This window comes from Quercus robur, chromosome 9 (genome assembly GCF_932294415.1).
Source record: "Quercus robur chromosome 9, dhQueRobu3.1, whole genome shotgun sequence".
NCBI lineage: Eukaryota > Viridiplantae > Streptophyta > Magnoliopsida > Fagales > Fagaceae > Quercus > Quercus robur.
The window spans coordinates 8,025,693-8,044,064 of NC_065542.1; the positions used below are offsets into that span (position 1 = coordinate 8,025,693).

The 18,372-nt window shown below is 33.2% G+C and overlaps 1 protein-coding gene across 2 annotated transcripts; it reads left to right on the plus strand.

The window, feature by feature from the left end:
- Positions 1 to 7,962: 7,962 nt before the first annotated feature.
- LOC126699494 (polyadenylate-binding protein-interacting protein 12-like) lies at positions 7,963 to 18,305 on the plus strand. Of its 2 annotated transcripts, none has more exons than XM_050397347.1 (11): positions 7,963 to 8,313; positions 8,409 to 9,013; positions 9,397 to 9,507; positions 9,628 to 9,675; positions 9,767 to 9,839; positions 9,923 to 10,035; positions 10,176 to 10,235; positions 10,346 to 10,393; positions 10,486 to 10,554; positions 17,747 to 17,808; positions 17,914 to 18,305. In XM_050397347.1, the coding sequence occupies exons 2-11, from the start codon at positions 8,486 to 8,488 to the stop codon at positions 17,969 to 17,971; spliced, it is 1,170 nt and encodes a 389-aa protein (XP_050253304.1). In that variant the 5' UTR covers positions 7,963 to 8,313; positions 8,409 to 8,485; the 3' UTR covers positions 17,972 to 18,305. The 2 variants fall into 2 exon arrangements, with proteins under 2 accessions (XP_050253304.1, XP_050253305.1); XM_050397348.1 differs by having other exon boundaries at positions 9,628 to 9,672.
- The last annotated feature ends 67 nt before the right edge of the window (positions 18,306 to 18,372 follow it).

The following is an 18,372-nucleotide window of genomic DNA, read 5'->3' on the forward strand; positions in this document are numbered from 1 at the left end:
ACTTAATGACTATTACACAATAATAATAGAATAAGCAAGACCACAAAGAATAGAACAATCCAATTATGAGATGACACATGACACTTTAGGAACTTTAATGAACCACGTGAATAAGTAAGACCACAATGAAAGGACAATCCAATTAGGAGATGACATATGTTGGGCTTTAGAAACTTCGATGAACCAAGTGACGTGTATGTGTAGAAACACATCTTCAATTTTTTTTTTTTTTTTTTTTTTTACACATCTTCAATTAATCATGGACGAAAAATTCAAAAAATAAAATAAAATAATGGACGATGTGTAGCTTTTTTTTTTTTTTTTTTGATGGGGGACGATGTGTAGCTTAGTACATGATAGGGTTAAGCTACAAATTATTTAGAACTAGTTCAAATCCACTGATTTATCAGCTGGATTTCAAAATATTCTTAACAAAATATCCGCACACATCAACTAATACCCCAAAAAAAAAAAAAAATCCTTGGAATGATTTATTGAAATGATATATTGTAATTCATTTAAAATAAGTTTAAAAATTATTAGAACAACCCTTTGAATTTGTTATTTCTAATTACTTTTTTGGCGAAACTACAACGTTGGTTCCTAAAATTTACCTTGTGAGAGCAATTAATCTCTCAAGTTTCAAGTGAAAATTATTGGTCTCTTAAGTTTAAAAAATGAGCATTATCAGTCCTCTGATTAACTTTGGCTAAGTTTATTGTCCATGTATCTAACGAAACAATGACGTGTCAACTTTTAAGTGACATGACCTATTTTTTATCATTGAAAAATTACTCATGACACCAACTCACAATCCGAGTTGTCAAAAAAAAGTTTTAACAAATTAGACTTACCCCAATCCCAAAATAACCCAAATCCCTTCACCTAAACCTTAATGTCGGGCTCCATTGCAATAGCAACAACCAAGCCACAACTGCCATAGATCTCATCGTGAAATAAAAGCTCACGTTGGTCTCCACAAAGACAACAAATATTGACAAATCAACTGATTCAAAAATATATATAGGTGTTTTACTCCAAATCTTAGACGTTTCAAGAAGAAAATTGATTTAGTTATTTTATTTAGAACGAGATTTAGGTACAGTACTTAGGTGCTATTCCTTAGGTTCCCTTCTTAAAATTCTGTCATGTAGATTTTTTTCTTATGAGATGGAAGTATATGTTTTACTTAAGTAACCATTTGACTGAATCTTAAGAGGGAAATCTAAAAAATAGCACATAAGGTATTGCACCTAAGTTTTGTTCTTTTATTTATATATTCTTACTAGCTATTTGTAAAGATCTAGGTGTTAGACTCTTTCGACTATGCATGCCTATGGAATCTTGAAACATTTTTTTTCTTTCTATTATATACATTTGGTTCAAATCAAATATTAAAACCGAAAAAAAAAAATGGTTTCTTTTATATAAATTTGGATCTTTTATGTAGTTAGATATGGGTCTGAACAATGAAGTCAACCCATTCTTTGGTAATGACGAAGCTAAGAAGAATATTAGGCTTTTTGAAGCTAGTCCATTATTGATCTAGATCTATTATGTTGCTTGTAGAGGATCGTTATGTGGTCGTTGTGGCTTTTGTCAGGAGTTGTGGAATTCAGTAATAAGATTTGGATTTTGCTACGAACTACGAAGTCTGCGACGGTTGTGGCTTGATATTTGGAATTGCTATGGAGGTTCTGGTTAAAAAAGATTTGGGTTGTTTGGGGATTGTGATAAGTTTAATTGGTAAAAAGAGTTAGTCAATTTAGATTTGCTTATGTGAAATTTTTAAATAATAATAAATATGTCATGTCACTTAAAAATTGACATGTCGTTGTTCTATTAGACATATAAGTAATAAAACTAACTTAAGTTAATTGGATGACCAATACAACTTATTTTTTAAACTTGATGGACCAATAGTACTTACTTGAAACTTAAGGAACTAATTGCACTCACAGAGTATACTTCAGGGGCCAATGGTGTAGTTTCGCCTACTTTTTTTTTAAGAGAATTCTAATTACTTATTTTGATTATACATTAACCAAAAAAAAGCTTACCATGATAGAAAAATCATACAGATACAACCACTAAGTTTGGTTGGATGAACGATTGAATGCATGAAAATTTTGTTTGGAAACAAATTTTTCAATATACAAATTGGGCAACTCTGTTTGTTGAAATAATGAACCATTTAAAGAAAGTGTAAATGGCTTGCAAACGGTCTCTATTGAAAAGAGTAGAACATTTCTTATTTGTTCTAGTGAGAGGTTGCAGTTTGTCTAATGCTCCTAATGACCACATTCCATTCTTTTGTGAATTGTGATCTAAATAAAATATTGAAACTAATAGTAAAATCACCATATGATGTACGTTTTTAGAATTGTTTTAATGCTCATAACAACATATATTTCCGATTTGTAGTTAACAAAAAATTGATTATTATTTTAATGACACAATAACAAACGTTTGAGCATCATAAATTCATTGATAGTTAGGGTTTTGCTTTAATTGATAACATTAAAGATAGAAGTTTGAGAATGTGTATTAACAAATTAACTATAAGTTAATGCTACACCCATAGTTTGACCAAAAAAAAAAAAAAAACAAAAACAATTAATGACAGATTGTAGGTGATAATAAGTTGAATTACTTCCAGAACAACCTGAGTTCAAATATTAAAGTTTTATCAAAATTATATTAATTAAGAACCAAATCCAACACTTTTAAATTTGGATTCTTATTCCTTTCAAAAAAAAATTTTGTATTCTTATTCCGATATTTGATTAGTAATAACCAAAAAATGTCATGATTATTATCATCTAAATATAGTTTGAATTTGGATTCTTACGTGCAATAACTAAAAATATCATTATTATTATTATTATTATCATCAATAAATAGTTGAGAAAGATGTGAAGCCTCTCTATATTTAGACTTTTCCTACTATACAGTCCAAAAAATTGATAATAATGTACTCAAAATCAAATAGATCACTATTTCTCTAAGTCCTTTTTTGTTTGATAAGATCAACTTGGATTTGTCTAAGTCTTTTAAAGTTTATCCAAATCTTTTAACAAAAAAAAAAAAAGTTTATCCAAATCTCTTTTTCTCTCTCCTTCTTCTTCTTTTTTTTTTTTTTTTTTTTTTTCATATCTTAAAATCTGAGAAGTCCCATACGGATGACGTTTGAATTTTGAGATTGGTATATCTCTCCAAACTAAAGTTAAATCGTGCATAATTTTTACCACAATTCATCACGAACAGAATTTAAAAAAATAGTAAAAAAAATGCCTATAAACCCTTTTTTTTTATTACTCACGACTCGATACATAAGAAGTTGTAGTAAAAATTGTCTCTAGAAAGCTAGTTTTAGTCTTGCCCACCAACCCAAAAACGTACGTGGAGCTCAACCTTGGCGAGTTGAAGCATTTTGTTTACACATATAAGGAACTAGAGAAAGTAAAAGTGGGCCTAGTTTTTTTTTTTTTTTGGGTCAGTAACATGATAAAAGCGATATTTAGATAGATGTCTGTGACTGAAGCAGATAATGACAACCTTTGTAACTCTATCAATTTTGTGTAACCAAGCCCAATTCCCACGTGGCGTCGCAATGTTGACATTAACCACCGTGCGTCTAATACACGCGCGCACATGTTAACACATTGTTACATTTAACAACAATTCATTATTCATGTATTGAATTGTCAACCAATGTTAACATACATGCATGCATGCATGTCATTCAATACCATATGATGGTAACAAATTTAATTGTCAACAATGTAAAGAATTTTCTTGAACTTTTATCTCTATTTTCTCATTTAGATTAAATCCAAAACAATCCCCCAATATCTCTAGTACAGTAAGCATGATTATCCAATAATCTCTTAGATTTTTAAATTGTGTTCTTGAATATAGGGATGGAAGGATAATAAAAAGTGGTAAAAGGTGATATTGAATATAGGGATAGAAGGATAATAAAAAGTGGTAAAAGGTGATATTGAATATAGGGATGGAAGGATAATAAAAAGTGATAAAGTTTGGGACATTGGTTTAGTGTTTAGTTGTACTGGACTTGTTGAGATGATAATACTTGTCAATTTTTGACCACAAATTATCGTCTTAAAGGATCTAGTGCACTGGACTCAACCCAAGTCTATAAAAAGTTACCTAATTTGTTTTCTAATATTAAAAATATAATTTTGTTGTCTTAAATAAAAATCTCGAAATAACTGTGAAAAAATTCCCCATAATAAATTTCTTAATCATCTTCTTAATAATTCGTAATTAGCCTCATTGCACTATGTTGTTGATTAGTCCCTTCTTCCTATTAGTATTATTATTATTATAATCTCCACTACCATATGGATGTAAAAGAGTTTCAAAAATCGAAGTAGGTGTAGTTTAAAGCAGTGTTTGGATAGTGGTTGTGTTTTTAAAGTAGCGTTTGGATAGCGGCTGCGTTTTTAAAGCAGTGTTTTGATAGCGGCTGCGTTTTCAGCTCTTTTTTTTTTTTTTTTTTTTTTTTTTTTTTTTTTTTTTTTTACACTGAGACCGCACCATCACGTCTGTCAGTGGATCCTATACACTGTGCACGGGACCCATTACCTCTTGACCAGCAAAATAAGCGATAGATAGTGCTTACCAGTGGGCCTCATGTACTATTCACGGGACCCACAAACCTCTTTTTTCACACAAACTTTCATAAAAAATGGGTCTCACGATACTATTCACACATTTAAAAATTATTTTACTACAGTGTTTTTAGTTTTCAATAAAATAAGCGGTATCCAAACACACTCTAAGAGATTTCTTCATTTATTCTTCTTCTTTTTTCCCAATTTGACTCTTTTACTCCTTACATTTTATTTTATTCTGTCTTTCATCCATTTGTCAAAAAATACTTTTTTGTCCTTAATTTATTTGTTTGAGAAAATTAACTTGAATTATGGCAAAGCTTCTGTCGAGTGTTTCAATGCACTAGATAATGTTAGACAGAAGAAGGATGAAGACTTGCTGCAAACAATGTCGTTTTGTATAACAAAACAACTAATGAATTAGAGACAATGTCATTGCACTAATGCCATAAAGCGATGCACATGTTCATGAAGTACACAGTGTTGATTAGTTAGGCAGCTTCATTTTCTCTCCTTTTTAGTTTTATTTATTTATTTTTGTATATATATCCCATAACAACCTTTGATTTAATGGAAAATTATTGTGTACTCCGGAGTACCATAAATTTGTACTTCCTTCCCTGACATGAATGGTGAGTCTCACTAATTAAATCCATAGTGGATCCCACCGATTTAATTTATGGTTCCCATTTTTACTTGTTAAAAAAAAAAAATTAAAGTTATATTTAGAATGACAGAATTTTGATAAATGAGACATGATACAAATACATGACCAATTTTAGACACATGTGTTGAATCGTGCATGAACCTAAATCAAACCCTTATATATATATTTTTCTCAAAAAAAAAAAAAAAAACCCTTATATATAAATATATATATTTCAATAATAACAATGGGGGAGAAAGCTTAGAGAGGGATTTATACCATAAATGTCTTCGTTAGGAATACAAAGAGATGCCGGTTGAGATACAACAAGTATTACAACATTGATTAGACTTTTGAAAATAACAAAAAGGTGGAAATCAAAACTCCTAATCCAAATACATATAGAAGAAGATATAAATAGATATAAATAAATTAAATACATATGACAAGCTTCTTGTTTCATGATAATAAACAATTATCTTTAAGCACGGGGAGGAATTAACTTAGAGCATATTTAGTAAGAAGCAATGGATTCTGAAAATGTGGATCTTATAATAAAATGACTATCCCAAATAAAAATAAATTTAGGACAATAATCATGCTTTCAATGTGCGTGACGTTGTAATACTTGCCATGGTGATTTCTTTTAGATTCTATTGTGATTTCAATTAATTTAGGATAATCATAATATTTTTGTGCATGATGTTGTGGCACTTACTATAGCAAATTACCTTTAGTAATGGTCAATGTGCATGGCGTTGTAATACTTGCTATTGCAATTTCCTTTATATTCTATAATGATTTCAATTAGTTTAGGCCCGTAATCATATATGTGCACGATGTTGTACTACTTACTCTAGCAAAATAGTTTTCACCATGATTCTTCTATAAAAAAAACAGAGGTTTTGACCATGATTTAGATTGCTTTTATAGAGAAATATTGTTTTATGAAAAAAATTAACGGATGTTTTGAAGACAATAATTTATAAAATATTTTTTAAAATTTTTCATGGAACTTTTTTCTTCTCTTGGGGGATTTTTGTACTTTATTTCACCTTTGAGAGTGTTTCCTCATGATAACATGCAAGTAAGGGTAATAAATGTCATAAAAAATTGTAAAGGTAATAATAGCATAAAAAATTTGAAGCACTAATCTATAAGAGCAATTTGGCATATCAAATAAATTTACATTTTTTTTTTTTTTTTTGTTGAGAAGAAAAATAAAATTGCTTAAATCAACTACATTTCGATACTCAAGAAAAAGTAGTGCCTCATTTCCAACTATTGAAATTATTTGGAAAGCATTTTAATTGGCTCTCCAAAAGCATTTTTTTACTTAAAAAAAGAAGAAGAAAACTTTAATAAAATAACTATCATTTATTAAGTGGGGTCAATGAAATAGGGTAATTTTTTTTTTGAGAGAGTTTCTACGATCTTTTATTCAACCATTAAATACTTTATCAATTGAGTTAACTGAAACTCATAAATAAGGTAAAACTTAAATATAAGATAAAACTTTTTTTGGAAAAGAATATAAGATAAAACTTAGGGTATGTTTGGTATGCTATAATAGTTTTTGTAATGGAATAGTTATTCATGTGTAATAGCAATTCGGTCATTTTGTTGCATCTTTATTACGTGGATTAGTTATTACATTGGAATGACTATTCTTTAAATTGAAGAATAGCTATTCCCCTTTAAAATGGATGTAGTAGCTATTCCTTAGTATATATAATAGGTTTTAAAATTAATATATTTCAAAAAATATAAAATTTCCTTATATATATATATCATATTTTACAAGCTTTCCATATGTAATAACCAAACTTATGAATAGTAATAGTTATTCTATTACAATGTCTTCTATTCCCAGTAATAAAGATTACTATTCCTAATGTAATTTACATTCAGTGTACCAAACGTACCCTTATATACTTCAAAAACCTTGTAATTGAGATGACACCTCATAGTGTTATCAATAAAAACATCTTTAAAAAATGAAAAAACAACTTTAATAAAATGACTACCATTCAATGGGGACAATGAAATAGGGTAAAACTTAAATATAAGATAAAACTTAGATAATTCAAAAACATTGTAATTGAGATGACACCTCATAGTGTTATCAATAAAAAATCTAATGATGTGTTTTAGTTAAATTAATTGGTAAAATCTTTGATAGTTGAATAATAGATCTAATGTTCAATTTTCTCTTACATAAAAAATAGATTAGTGTCTTAATTTGATGATAAATAGTAAAATTAAATAAGCAACAATTGTTATAAAAAAAAAAATCTATTGTTTAAATTTCTCTGTTCCATTGTTATAAGCATTAATTTACTATTTTTTAATTTTTTTTGCGGAGAAACAACCATTGACTTTCTAAAAAAAAACGAAAAAAATGGATAAAATTTTGATACAATTACAGAGTACAGTAATTGTTTTTACCTAATATTTGACTAATGGAATATACCTCTTGATCCAACAGTAGGCACCAAATATCTGAGTTATGTTACCAATTCAAGCGTGTGGCTCATTTATGGTGCATGCACTATGTCATGCATGACATGAAACATGCTGTGTGTTAATTGGGGCATCTGTCTAAATAAATATTGGAATTTTATTTTATTTATTATTTTTATATTATGGGTCTTCCTCCCCTATATGCATCATCAATTTTTGGGACATTGTGAAAGAAAGAAGGTCCAAAAAGGCAGTGCAGCTCAAACGGACGATCCGAAGAATAATAAAGAAACACCCATTTCATCTCTCTCTGTAGAAACATCCTCAGTAAAACAAAGATTTATATGTATATATAATATATATAAAGAAGAAAAAGAAAAGGAGAAAAGTTGTGCTCTGTTTCATTTCAGCCACTTTCTTATCAATCTACAGAGACAATATAATTTTTTTGTTGTTTATTTTACTCTTTTTTTTTTTTGGTTTCTGGGTTTCTAATCTTTTTGTGCTAAACGATCCTGAGGTGGGTTTGGTCTTATTTCAATGGAAATGCTTTAGATAAGCCAGGTATGTGTTATTTTCATGAGCTATATATTCTGATGGTTTTTGATAAAAATTGTATCTTTGACGTTTTTTTTTTTTGGGTTATGTCCTCTGATCAGTTACATACATAAATATTACGGAGAAATCTGAAAAAGATAAAAAGAACAGATTTTGATACAAAGTGTGGGGGGTGATCATGGCGGTTGCGGAGAATGCTAGTCAAAATTTTGAGAATACTACTACTGTAGTATCATCGGAGGGCTCAAATGCGGAGAATGATCTTGAAAAATCAAAACCCAGGAATGATTTTGTGGAGAACAAGAGTGATCAGAAGGAAAAACCAGCGGCAACGAATTTTTCAGTGGACACAGGGAATTACAAGGCTCAGATGGGTCAGATGGCAAATGGGTTTGACTCCAATGGGGTCAAGAGCCAGCAGATGGGGTTGGTGAAGTCTACTGGTGTTGGTTCTGATGGTGGGTATGAGATGGCTAATGGGTTGGTGGTGAGGAATGGAGAGGATGAGAGCGAGAATTTTAAGAGGGAGATGAGTGATATGAGGGATTTGGAGGAATTGTTGTCTAAGTTGAATCCTTTGGCTGAGGAATTTGTGCCTCCTTCTCTTGCTAACAATCATGGATACTTTGGTGCTGGTGGGTTTGGATATGCTAACAATTTTGTTCTGACTAATTTTGGCAATGCCAACGGACTCATGAGTAGAAGGGTATGTTTTTTTGTTTTTGCTGTCTTTTTTAGAGGCTGTTTGGTTGCTGAGAAAATGGATGATAAGTAGTGATAATAACGTTTTGACTATTATTTTACCAAAAGTATGTGTCTTTTATTTTCATACGTTTTGGTTTCTGAAATATGAAAAAACTCAATTATGTGGCAGTGGAATTTTGAGGGTGTGGTGTTGTGTTAGTGTAACACATAGAGCTGTAAAAAATTAAATATTTTTTTCTTTTAGACATTTTCTCAGGAACCAAGTAGGATACAAGTTTGTTTGCAGTGTGTGTTATGGTTCTTGGTTAATTCTTTTATCATCATACTTTGGTTATGTAGCACTTTGCTTTTAGCTGATGGTTTTGCTTCATTGATTTACTGTAGAGGAAGAATGGCTATATTCAGGGGAAGCGAAGGATGAATGGTAGAATGACTCCGGCACAGAGAGAGGCAATGATTAGGAGAACTGTTTATGTTTCTGACATTGATCAACAGGTAAGGAGTTATATACTTATAACTGTCTTTTGTATTGTCTAAAATATGGCCTCATGTTCATTTGTATCTATGTTTTGCTTTGTTCATCTTTGAAATATGATTCTCTTGTTTTTCATATAGGTTACTGAAGAACAGCTTGCAGCTCTCTTTCTTGGTTGCGGCCAGGTAGTAAGTGTTTCATTTTGATCATGTGTATCATTTTTTGATTATATAATGATGGATTAAGGTTATGATTGTCTTCTATCTTTCTTGGCCAAAGGTTGTTGATTGTCGTGTTTGTGGTGATCCTAACTCCATTCTCCGTTTTGCCTTTATCGAGTTTACTGATGAAGGTATTATTGTTATAACATTCTGTACTTCTTATACATTCATGGATATGTCTTGTTATATCAGATTAACTGTAATGTGCTTGCAGAGGGTGCAAGGGCTGCATTGAGTCTGTCGGGTACTGTGCTAGGATACTACCCAGTAAGAGTTCTGCCTTCTAAAACAGCAATTTCACCAGTCAACCCAACATTTTTGCCAAGGGTGAGACTACATATAATGTTGGTTGTAGTGCCTCTCTTCAGATGATGAATTATTCTCAGTTTTAGAAACCGACCATTTCTAGTTCTAATTATATATTTCTTTTCTGTTTTGTGGCTTCCTGCTGTTATTATGATTGTTAGTCCGAGGATGAACGGGAGATGTGCTCAAGAACTATTTATTGTACAAATATTGACAAGAAGGTAGTTTTGGAAATATCTATTGTAATTCTGATGTAATTAAGGGCCATTATGCACCTGTTTCTTGGCCTCAAATAACATATGTTTCTTATTTCTTTCTTCGTTCGATGCAGGTCACCCAAGCAGATGTTAAACTCTTCTTTGAGTCACTTTGTGGAGAGGTTTGTAGAGTTCCTTGTGTCATGAACCTCAAAACTGTTTTTTGTTCTTGAACTCTTATCTATGTCTTATTGGACATTATTTCCTTGCATAGGTTCAACGCTTGAGGCTCCTGGGAGACTATCATCATTCAACTCGAATTGCTTTTGTTGAGTTCACAGTGGTAATTGCCTCTAAGCTCTTGATCTTTGTATGCCAAATATTTTGCACTTGTGTGCATTCTAACTGTTTGAGAGCAAATAGACATGATACTCTCATATTTTTTGAAGTTGTGTTAGCAGTCCTAGCTTGACATTTTGCAGCATTTCTGATCCAAAGTTTATCCATGAACTTTTTGGTTTTTTTTTTTTTTTTTGGGGGGGGGGGAAAAAGTCCTTTAGTAACTTGAATTCACATCTCTTTGTTAGAGTGCTTTTTATATATTACATGTTTGGAGAACCCTTAAATACATTGTGAATATTCATTCAGTATGCACAACTTTCTAGTACTGCAAAAGAAGCATGCACAACTTTCTTCACAATGGAAATTAGTATGTATTGTGAAGAAAAATATAGAAAAGTCTTGGGTGTATCCATTTGTCTTTGCAAAAAGCAACAGCCAATGCTACTGTGGAATGTGAATCTTCAAAATTTTTAGGCTGAAATGCATTGTTGGTCTTTGAAGTTTAAAAAATGAGTGCTATTGGTCTGTCTACTTTGTTAGATTTCTTATTTCTATGTCTAATGGAGCAATGAGGTGGTATTTTTTAATGACATGACAACTAATTTTTTATTAAAAAATTAAACACGCACACTTTTAGACTAGAGCTGATTCTCTTACCCCAGCCAACAAGTTACTCAAGCTGTTATGTCATTAAAAAATGCCACCTCATTTCTCCGTTAGACACAGACAAGAAAACTAATGGAAGTAGACAAAGGGCCAATAGCATCGTTTTTGAAACTTTAGGGACTATTAAGTGTTCAATAGGTAAACTTTAGGGACCAACCATGTATTTTGGTCAAATTTTTATTTGAAGCCTACGAGACATAAAAATGTGTAACACTTAAGTGGCAAGGGAAAGGAGTTTCTAATTTTTCGATGGTTCCAAATAGGCTTTTATGAGTTCTCAATCTCATTGCTCAACATTTGAAGTTTTGATATAGATGGTTAAACAATTTTAATTTTCACCAGTAAATGTGTGTTAAGATTAGCTTTTTGCTTATTTGTGGAAAGTTGGCAAAAGTTAGGCTTTAATAGCTGTATATGAGCAAATAAATTAAATAAGCTACCAAAAAAGCTTACCAATGCACTCTTAAGAGAATTTTGTTGCATTTAGTAAGAGTTTCCTTAAAATTAGAAAGCCTTAGCTATTTAATTTTTAACTACCCTGGATATGTTTCTTTAGTTGATTTATGTAGGATTCTATTTGAATGAGTTCATGTGACAAAGATATGATATTGAATTTAAAAAAGAGCTTGTTAAATGTGGCCATATGTGGATGGCCTATGGAAATGTTGTTTGGTCATATAGATATACAATTTTATAGGTTTTTAGATGGTTAGAAATATTTACATACTAAATATGTTGTCCCTACAGTTTGTAACCGTGCACTCCCCCTGTTCCCCACGCATTTGGTGCTTGGGGAGGTACCAACTTGCCCAAATGGTGTGGTACAATTTTATAGTTTTTTTTTTAATGTTATATAGAATTATAGATGCACAATTTTGTTTCAATAGTCTTAAAAGTTGGGGCTGGGGATATTCTAGTAGTTCCCACAAAATTGTAGATGACCCGACAATAGGCATCTGTTATGCATTGTAAGAATCCTATTCAAACTTTTTATACCTGATTTATGGGATTATAATCATTTTTTTTCATATGTGCTCCCATCTTTAGAATGTAATTTAGAATGTAACAAGCAAAAAATGGACCACAAAAGAAATTGGGATTTAGAGATACCTCAACTGAATCATCCAACTTTTGTCAGTATTTATATAGTATTGTGAGGAGAGGAAGATAGGAAGGAAGGAAGGAAGACAGAGAGGCTGCCGTTAGAAGGAAGATAGACTGGCACGAATTAAATGTGAAACCGTAGAACAAAAAGTGGGGAAGGGGAAAGAACTAAAATGTGGGGAGAGGAAATTGAAACCATGCAACAAAAGAAAAGGAAATCAAAAAGTTGAAACCGTGAAAACAAATGGTTTTAAAAGGGTTTCGGTTGAAAAGGCTTTGGGTTTGGGCTTTATGGTGGAATTAAATTTATAAGAAATGGGCTTTATGGTGGAGATAGGGCTGGAAAATATTTTATATTTATCAGTATTTTAAAATTGATAAAAACTAATTTAAAATTGTAGGACAAATTTAGAATGGATGATGGAAATGACATGGTTGTTGATATGACTCAATGTGAGCGTAGCAACATTAAATGCTACGCTTCAACTTTTAGTAATATATAGATTAACACCACAAAGCACATCTTATTAAGTTGTGGATGGACGGATTTTTTTTTTTTTTTTGATAAGTAATAAGACTTTTATTCAACAATAAAAACGCAAACAGCCATTACAGGTGTTCATGATGGTGAACACAAAAAACAGCAAACAAAAACAACTGAAAACAGAATAAGAGAAGCAACTTAAGAGGCACAATTAAGGGTAGAAAAGAACTCCAAAGCAGAAGAACAGTTTGAATAACCCCAGCACTTACCCCATTCAAAGAGAGTATTTCGGCTGAGCGCTTGTAACTGATCAAGCGTTCTCTCTAGAACCTCAAAAGAGCGCCGGTTTCTTTCCAACCAAAGAACCCACATCAAACAACCAGGAACCATATTTCATATGTCCGAAGCATATTTTCCCAACCAATTACTCCAACAAGACACCAAACTCACCACTGAACCTGGCATGACCCATTGAATCCCAAAAGCTTGTAACATTTGCACCCACAAAGCATAAGCTACCGGACAATGAATGAGAAGATGGTCCACAGATTCCGCAGAACAGCAGCACATACAGCACCTATTCACCAAATGGAGGCCCCGGAGATTATCCAAGGTAAGGATCCGGCCATGTGCTGCGGTCCACAAGAAGAAAGCCACCCTCTTAGGCACCTTGACTTTCCAAATCCCCTTCCATGGGAAGTAAGAAGGAGCTGTACCCCTGATCTTAAGAGAGAAGGACCGAGTATCAAACTTACCATTCTTATTAAAACACCAAAGGGGTCTATCCCACCCAATACCTTGTGGGATCCGAGACTGAATGAGTTCTAGGAAAGAGAAGGCAGCCTCAAATTCCCTCTCATGAAAATTCCTATAAAATTTCACATTCCAACATCTACTACTCCCATTCTCCTGATGATCCAACAAGTCAGAAATACAAGCTTCCTTGTCACTAGAACACGCAAATAACTGAGGATAGAGCATTTTAAGAGTGAAATCCCCAACCCACCTGCTGATTGGGAGGATCCTTAGGTGGTCCAATTTTATTAGGAACTTTATGCAGAAAGGGACATGTGGCGTCCAACTGTGGATGGGCTGGATTTTGCTAGTATTGGGGAGGATGATAGGTTGTCTCTTGAGAGGGAGTTCTCGAAAGAAGAAGTCTCCCAGGCGCTGGCAGAGATGGAGGGGGATAAAGCCCCTGGCCCGGACGGGTTCACCATGGCATTTTTTCATAAATGTTGGAGGGTGGTGGAGGATGATGTGATGGCTGTTTTCAAGCATTTTCATAGGTATTCAGTTTTTGAAAGGTCTCTTAATGCTTCTTTCCTCACTCTTTTTCCTAAGAAATCTGATGTTGTCAATATTAAGGATTTTCAGCCTATTAGTTTGGTGGGCAGTGTTTACAAGTTGCTGTCTAAGGTGTTGGCGAATAGGCTGAGGGTGGTTTTAGACAGTTTGATCTTGGAGACCCAAAATTCCTTTGTTGGTGGAAGACAAATTTTGGACTCTGTTAATTGCGAATGGTAGTTTTTTACACTACAAGTTTTGTTGCTGAGCTATTAGGCATGGAGAATGGGAGTTTTTTGGATTCGAACCATAAGATTATGAAATCAGCATGGTTATTGTTATTAGTGATTCGACATTGGAAAATACTGAAGTCAAGAAAATATGTTTTAACTATTTTGGACTAGAAGAATACATGCTTTTCACTTGTAGTTGCTGTCTGCACTAATAAGATATGCTGCTAATGGGAAGTCATTGGAGAAAATGGCATTTTCCCATGCTAAAATGGCAAATTGAGTGGCAATTGGACCTATTAAAAAAAATAAAAAAATCTGGAGATGGTGGGAGGGATAGAGAAGGTAGAGGATTGATTCTCTCTCATGGTTTCAAATCTTGACTTTTTTAATTGGAAGTGTTGCACTTAATAGATGATTTATAAGTTTGTTTGTTTGTTTGTTTGTTCGTTCGTTTGTTTGTTTTTTTTTTGAGCAATGCTGTTGTAACAAGAAAATGAGATGAGTCATCAATAGTTGGGATGGTACCGAACAGTTCTTGACCTTTAATCACAGTAATATCGTTTTTTCCCCAATAAGTCATTGGTAATCTTATGTTGTTTCAATCATCACAGCCTTAACATAATGTATTTTTGGCCCTAGACATTATTTGGGTAGTTCTGCATTTATTACACTTGTTCTGAGGTCGGGCCCTAAAGCAACCGCATTGCATATCCTTGCTGCTCCTAGACCTCACTTAATTGCTTGCCTTGACTCCATCATCACATTTTTTGGATAACTCCCTGCTTGTTGGTGTTGCGGGAAATCATTGCTAGGATCTTATGGACTGTTACTGTAGGAAGTAACTTTAGGTGGAATTTGAACAACTTTGGATAAATGAGAGGAATGGAGATCCAGTGATTTGCCATAGGAAAGGGGATTTGAAATTGACTTCTGTTCCCCTTTAGAATGTGGTACAGTGCATCTCTTGAATGTAAATGGCATTAGTAGAGGCTTGTTGTAGGATGTGGCTTATCAGTGGCAGATTTTCAGTCCTAGAGGTAATGAAAGGCCTGTGGAGCTGCTAATGTGGAATTGATAAAGCTATTGCTTATGGCATGGTATGTTGGCCTGTGGAGTTGCTGATCCCTTGAGCCATAGACTAGATGCCATTGCTTTTCAGAGTCATTGCAGTTTGCATCTGTAAATTGCCATACCAAGGGCACTGAAAAGGCTCTTTCCTTCTCTGCAAGTCCGAAGAGCAAGCAGACCTATCCCTTTTAAAGTTTCTTCAGCATACACCTGGCAGAGTGAGCCTTTTCTTCACCAATGGAAGACTTTGAATTCATCCTATTGTCTGGTAGCTGAGTTGTGGGAACTTACCGTTAGTAAGCACCATGCTCAACAAATGCATCCTGGTCCTTGCTTCCCAGCTGAGGAGCATCGGGATTTAGTTAATTGTAGCTGGATGTCTTGGGGTCTGAGCAGCTGTAGAGGCATCTAGCTCTTTGGTATCTACTTTGTGTAAAAGTAGGAGTTTTGGGCAAAAATAGGAGTTTGGCACTTGAACCTCTTAAAAAGTATACAATCTGTAGTGATAAATCATGTGATAATAGTTGGGCTAATTAGAGGATGTAAACAGGGATAACAGGGCTGTGCCTACTTCTTTGCATGCACATGGAGCAAAAGTGCTGTATTTACTGCAATCACTTATCTTATGTTTTACTTATTTTTCTATGGTTGGTGTCACCATTAACTTCCTAAAACATTCATTTGTTAAGTCACTTAGTTCATCATTTTCATCTTTGCAATGTGTTGTAACTAACTGGCTTTATTGTTTTCTATAACATCTTTCCCAATAGATATATTACTTGGGAACAAGTGAGGGAGAAAAAAATTTGTGGATGCTCTTTTCTTGTTTGCCTAGCTGTTTCCATATTAAAAAAAAAAAAAAAAAATATATATATATATATATATATATTTATTATTATTTAATTATTTATTTAAAAAAAAAAAAAATCTTTACACCTTTCATGGGATGGAACTCTGAAAAGCTTGAAAGAAGAAAAAGGTTTGTCAGTATACAATCTTTGGATGCTTTGTGCTTTATTCACCCTGCAATTTCATGGCAAAACTTGCTTTTATTCCTCCCTGCTTATTAAAAAGAGATGAATAGAGTTACTCTTTGCTCTCATAGGGAAAACTTTTCGATTGTCCTGTTGAATATACCCTGCATATGGGTTTTCTTGGTTTAAATTGTTGCCCGGTCCTAGACATTGGGTTTATAGCATCTCTCCATGGGTTTGAGTCGTTTGACTTGGATCAGCATGGCTATGAGTTAATTTCTGAATGGATATATATAATTGCAGACAATGTTTTATTTTTCTCTAGTTTTTGAAATTTTTTTCTAATTGACTATGTTATAAAAGTTTGTATCCACTGCCTTTGCGGGGTTTAGGTTAGGTGGTTGGTAGGCAACTTTACCCTCAATAATCAAAATCTTTTTTGTTTTTAATTTTTTTTTAATGTTTTAACTAGACTGAAAGATGATATTAGATTACTGATTCCTTTAAAATTACCCATGGTTTCTATTGTCACAAGTGGCCTCTTGTAACTATTCCCTACACGGATATTCTTGAGACATTATTAAATATAGTATAGCCAACAGCTTTAGCTCATATGGTATTTCCTACTCCCTCAATAATGGAGTTTAAGGTCAAGTGTTCTAGATCCATTAGATGTGTGCTATTTACTAATAAATATTTATTTATATAGCATTGCCATCTTTAACTTGGCTTATGAGTGAAAAGAGTCCTTGAAGTGATCCAAATTAGAATCTGATTGAGACATTCTCAAGTGTATGGTCTCCCCCCTCCCCCCCACACCTCCCTCTCCTTCAATGCCCTTAATTGTTATGTTGCTACCAACACAATCTTTGCTTGATTCCCCTTTCCACATTACCATGCCTTGAGACTCGAAAGTCTATCTTCTGTCTTCTACATTTGGTCATGATTAAAATAATTGTGGCTTTTCCAAAAGGATGTTGTTTTATGGATTGTGAGTATTCTCAAGAGTTATCAGACCATATACATCACCTTCATTGTGCTGCGAGCCAGTTTCTGGCCTCTTTATTTCCATTTAACCTTTGCCTGGCCCCTTGCTTTTGTTTTCCTAGTGAAATAAGTTGATATGCAAATGGTGAACATTCCTTTGGCTGTGGAACCTCAAAAGATTTTTACGTTTTGTCTTATAAATGTTGAAATTTTGCTTCTAAGAATTGAACTTGTAGATTATATTAGTGATTGATATTGGATGTTTTTGCAGTTTTGCTACAACTCAGTGTGCCAGAAGTCTTCTCTTGTCTTACTTTTGGCCTGATTTTCATATGGATCATTCCTATGCATAAGAGTAATTGTTCTTTTTGTGTTTTTTAACTCTTGCAGGCTGAAAGTGCAATTGCAGCTCTTAACTGTAGTGGTGTGGTTTTGGGATCGTTGCCAATAAGGTTGGTTTGGCAGACTGCTTTTTTTAATAACTGACTTTATGTTTTTCTCATTTCAGCTTCTTCTTCCGAAGTTTCTGAAATTATTCTTATGTCATGTGTATGCAGGGTAAGCCCGTCAAAGACGCCTGTGCGGCCTCGTGTTCCTCGCCCCCAGATGCACTGAATCATCTTTCCATGTTTCCGGACTCATTTACCGCTGATAGTTTATATCTACATATATACATAGTTACAGAATTACTTTTTAAGGGACTTGTGGAGTTTATATCTATCCTTTTGTTCTTTGCATTGCAATCGGGTATCTTTGTTACCTAGAGGGGTTATGGGTTATTTGTCTAGCTTGTAGAGTTGGATGGGATTTTGAGGCTCTTGATGGCTTAACTTTATGTTGCACAAGGTGATGAATTCTGTAAGCATGTTCCCAGAAAAAACTAATGCTGGTCGGATGTTCTAACTGGAAATTCTTGGTAGAAACTATTTACATCCTGTTCTTCATGATCTTTCATTGTGTTCTTTTGGTGGTGTGGAAGTTTACTTAGGTCCCTGCCTTGCTCTATTCTTCCTTAA

Coding starts and splice junctions, on each gene's coding strand:
- LOC126699494 (XM_050397347.1), top strand. CDS start 8,486: ATGGCGGTTGCGGAGAATGCTAGTCAAAATTTTGAGAATACTACTACT. Junction 9,840..9,922: donor TATCGAGTTTACTGATGAAG/GTATTATTGTTA, acceptor ATGTGCTTGCAG/AGGGTGCAAGGGCTGCATTG. Junction 10,036..10,175: donor ACCCAACATTTTTGCCAAGG/GTGAGACTACAT, acceptor TATGATTGTTAG/TCCGAGGATGAACGGGAGAT.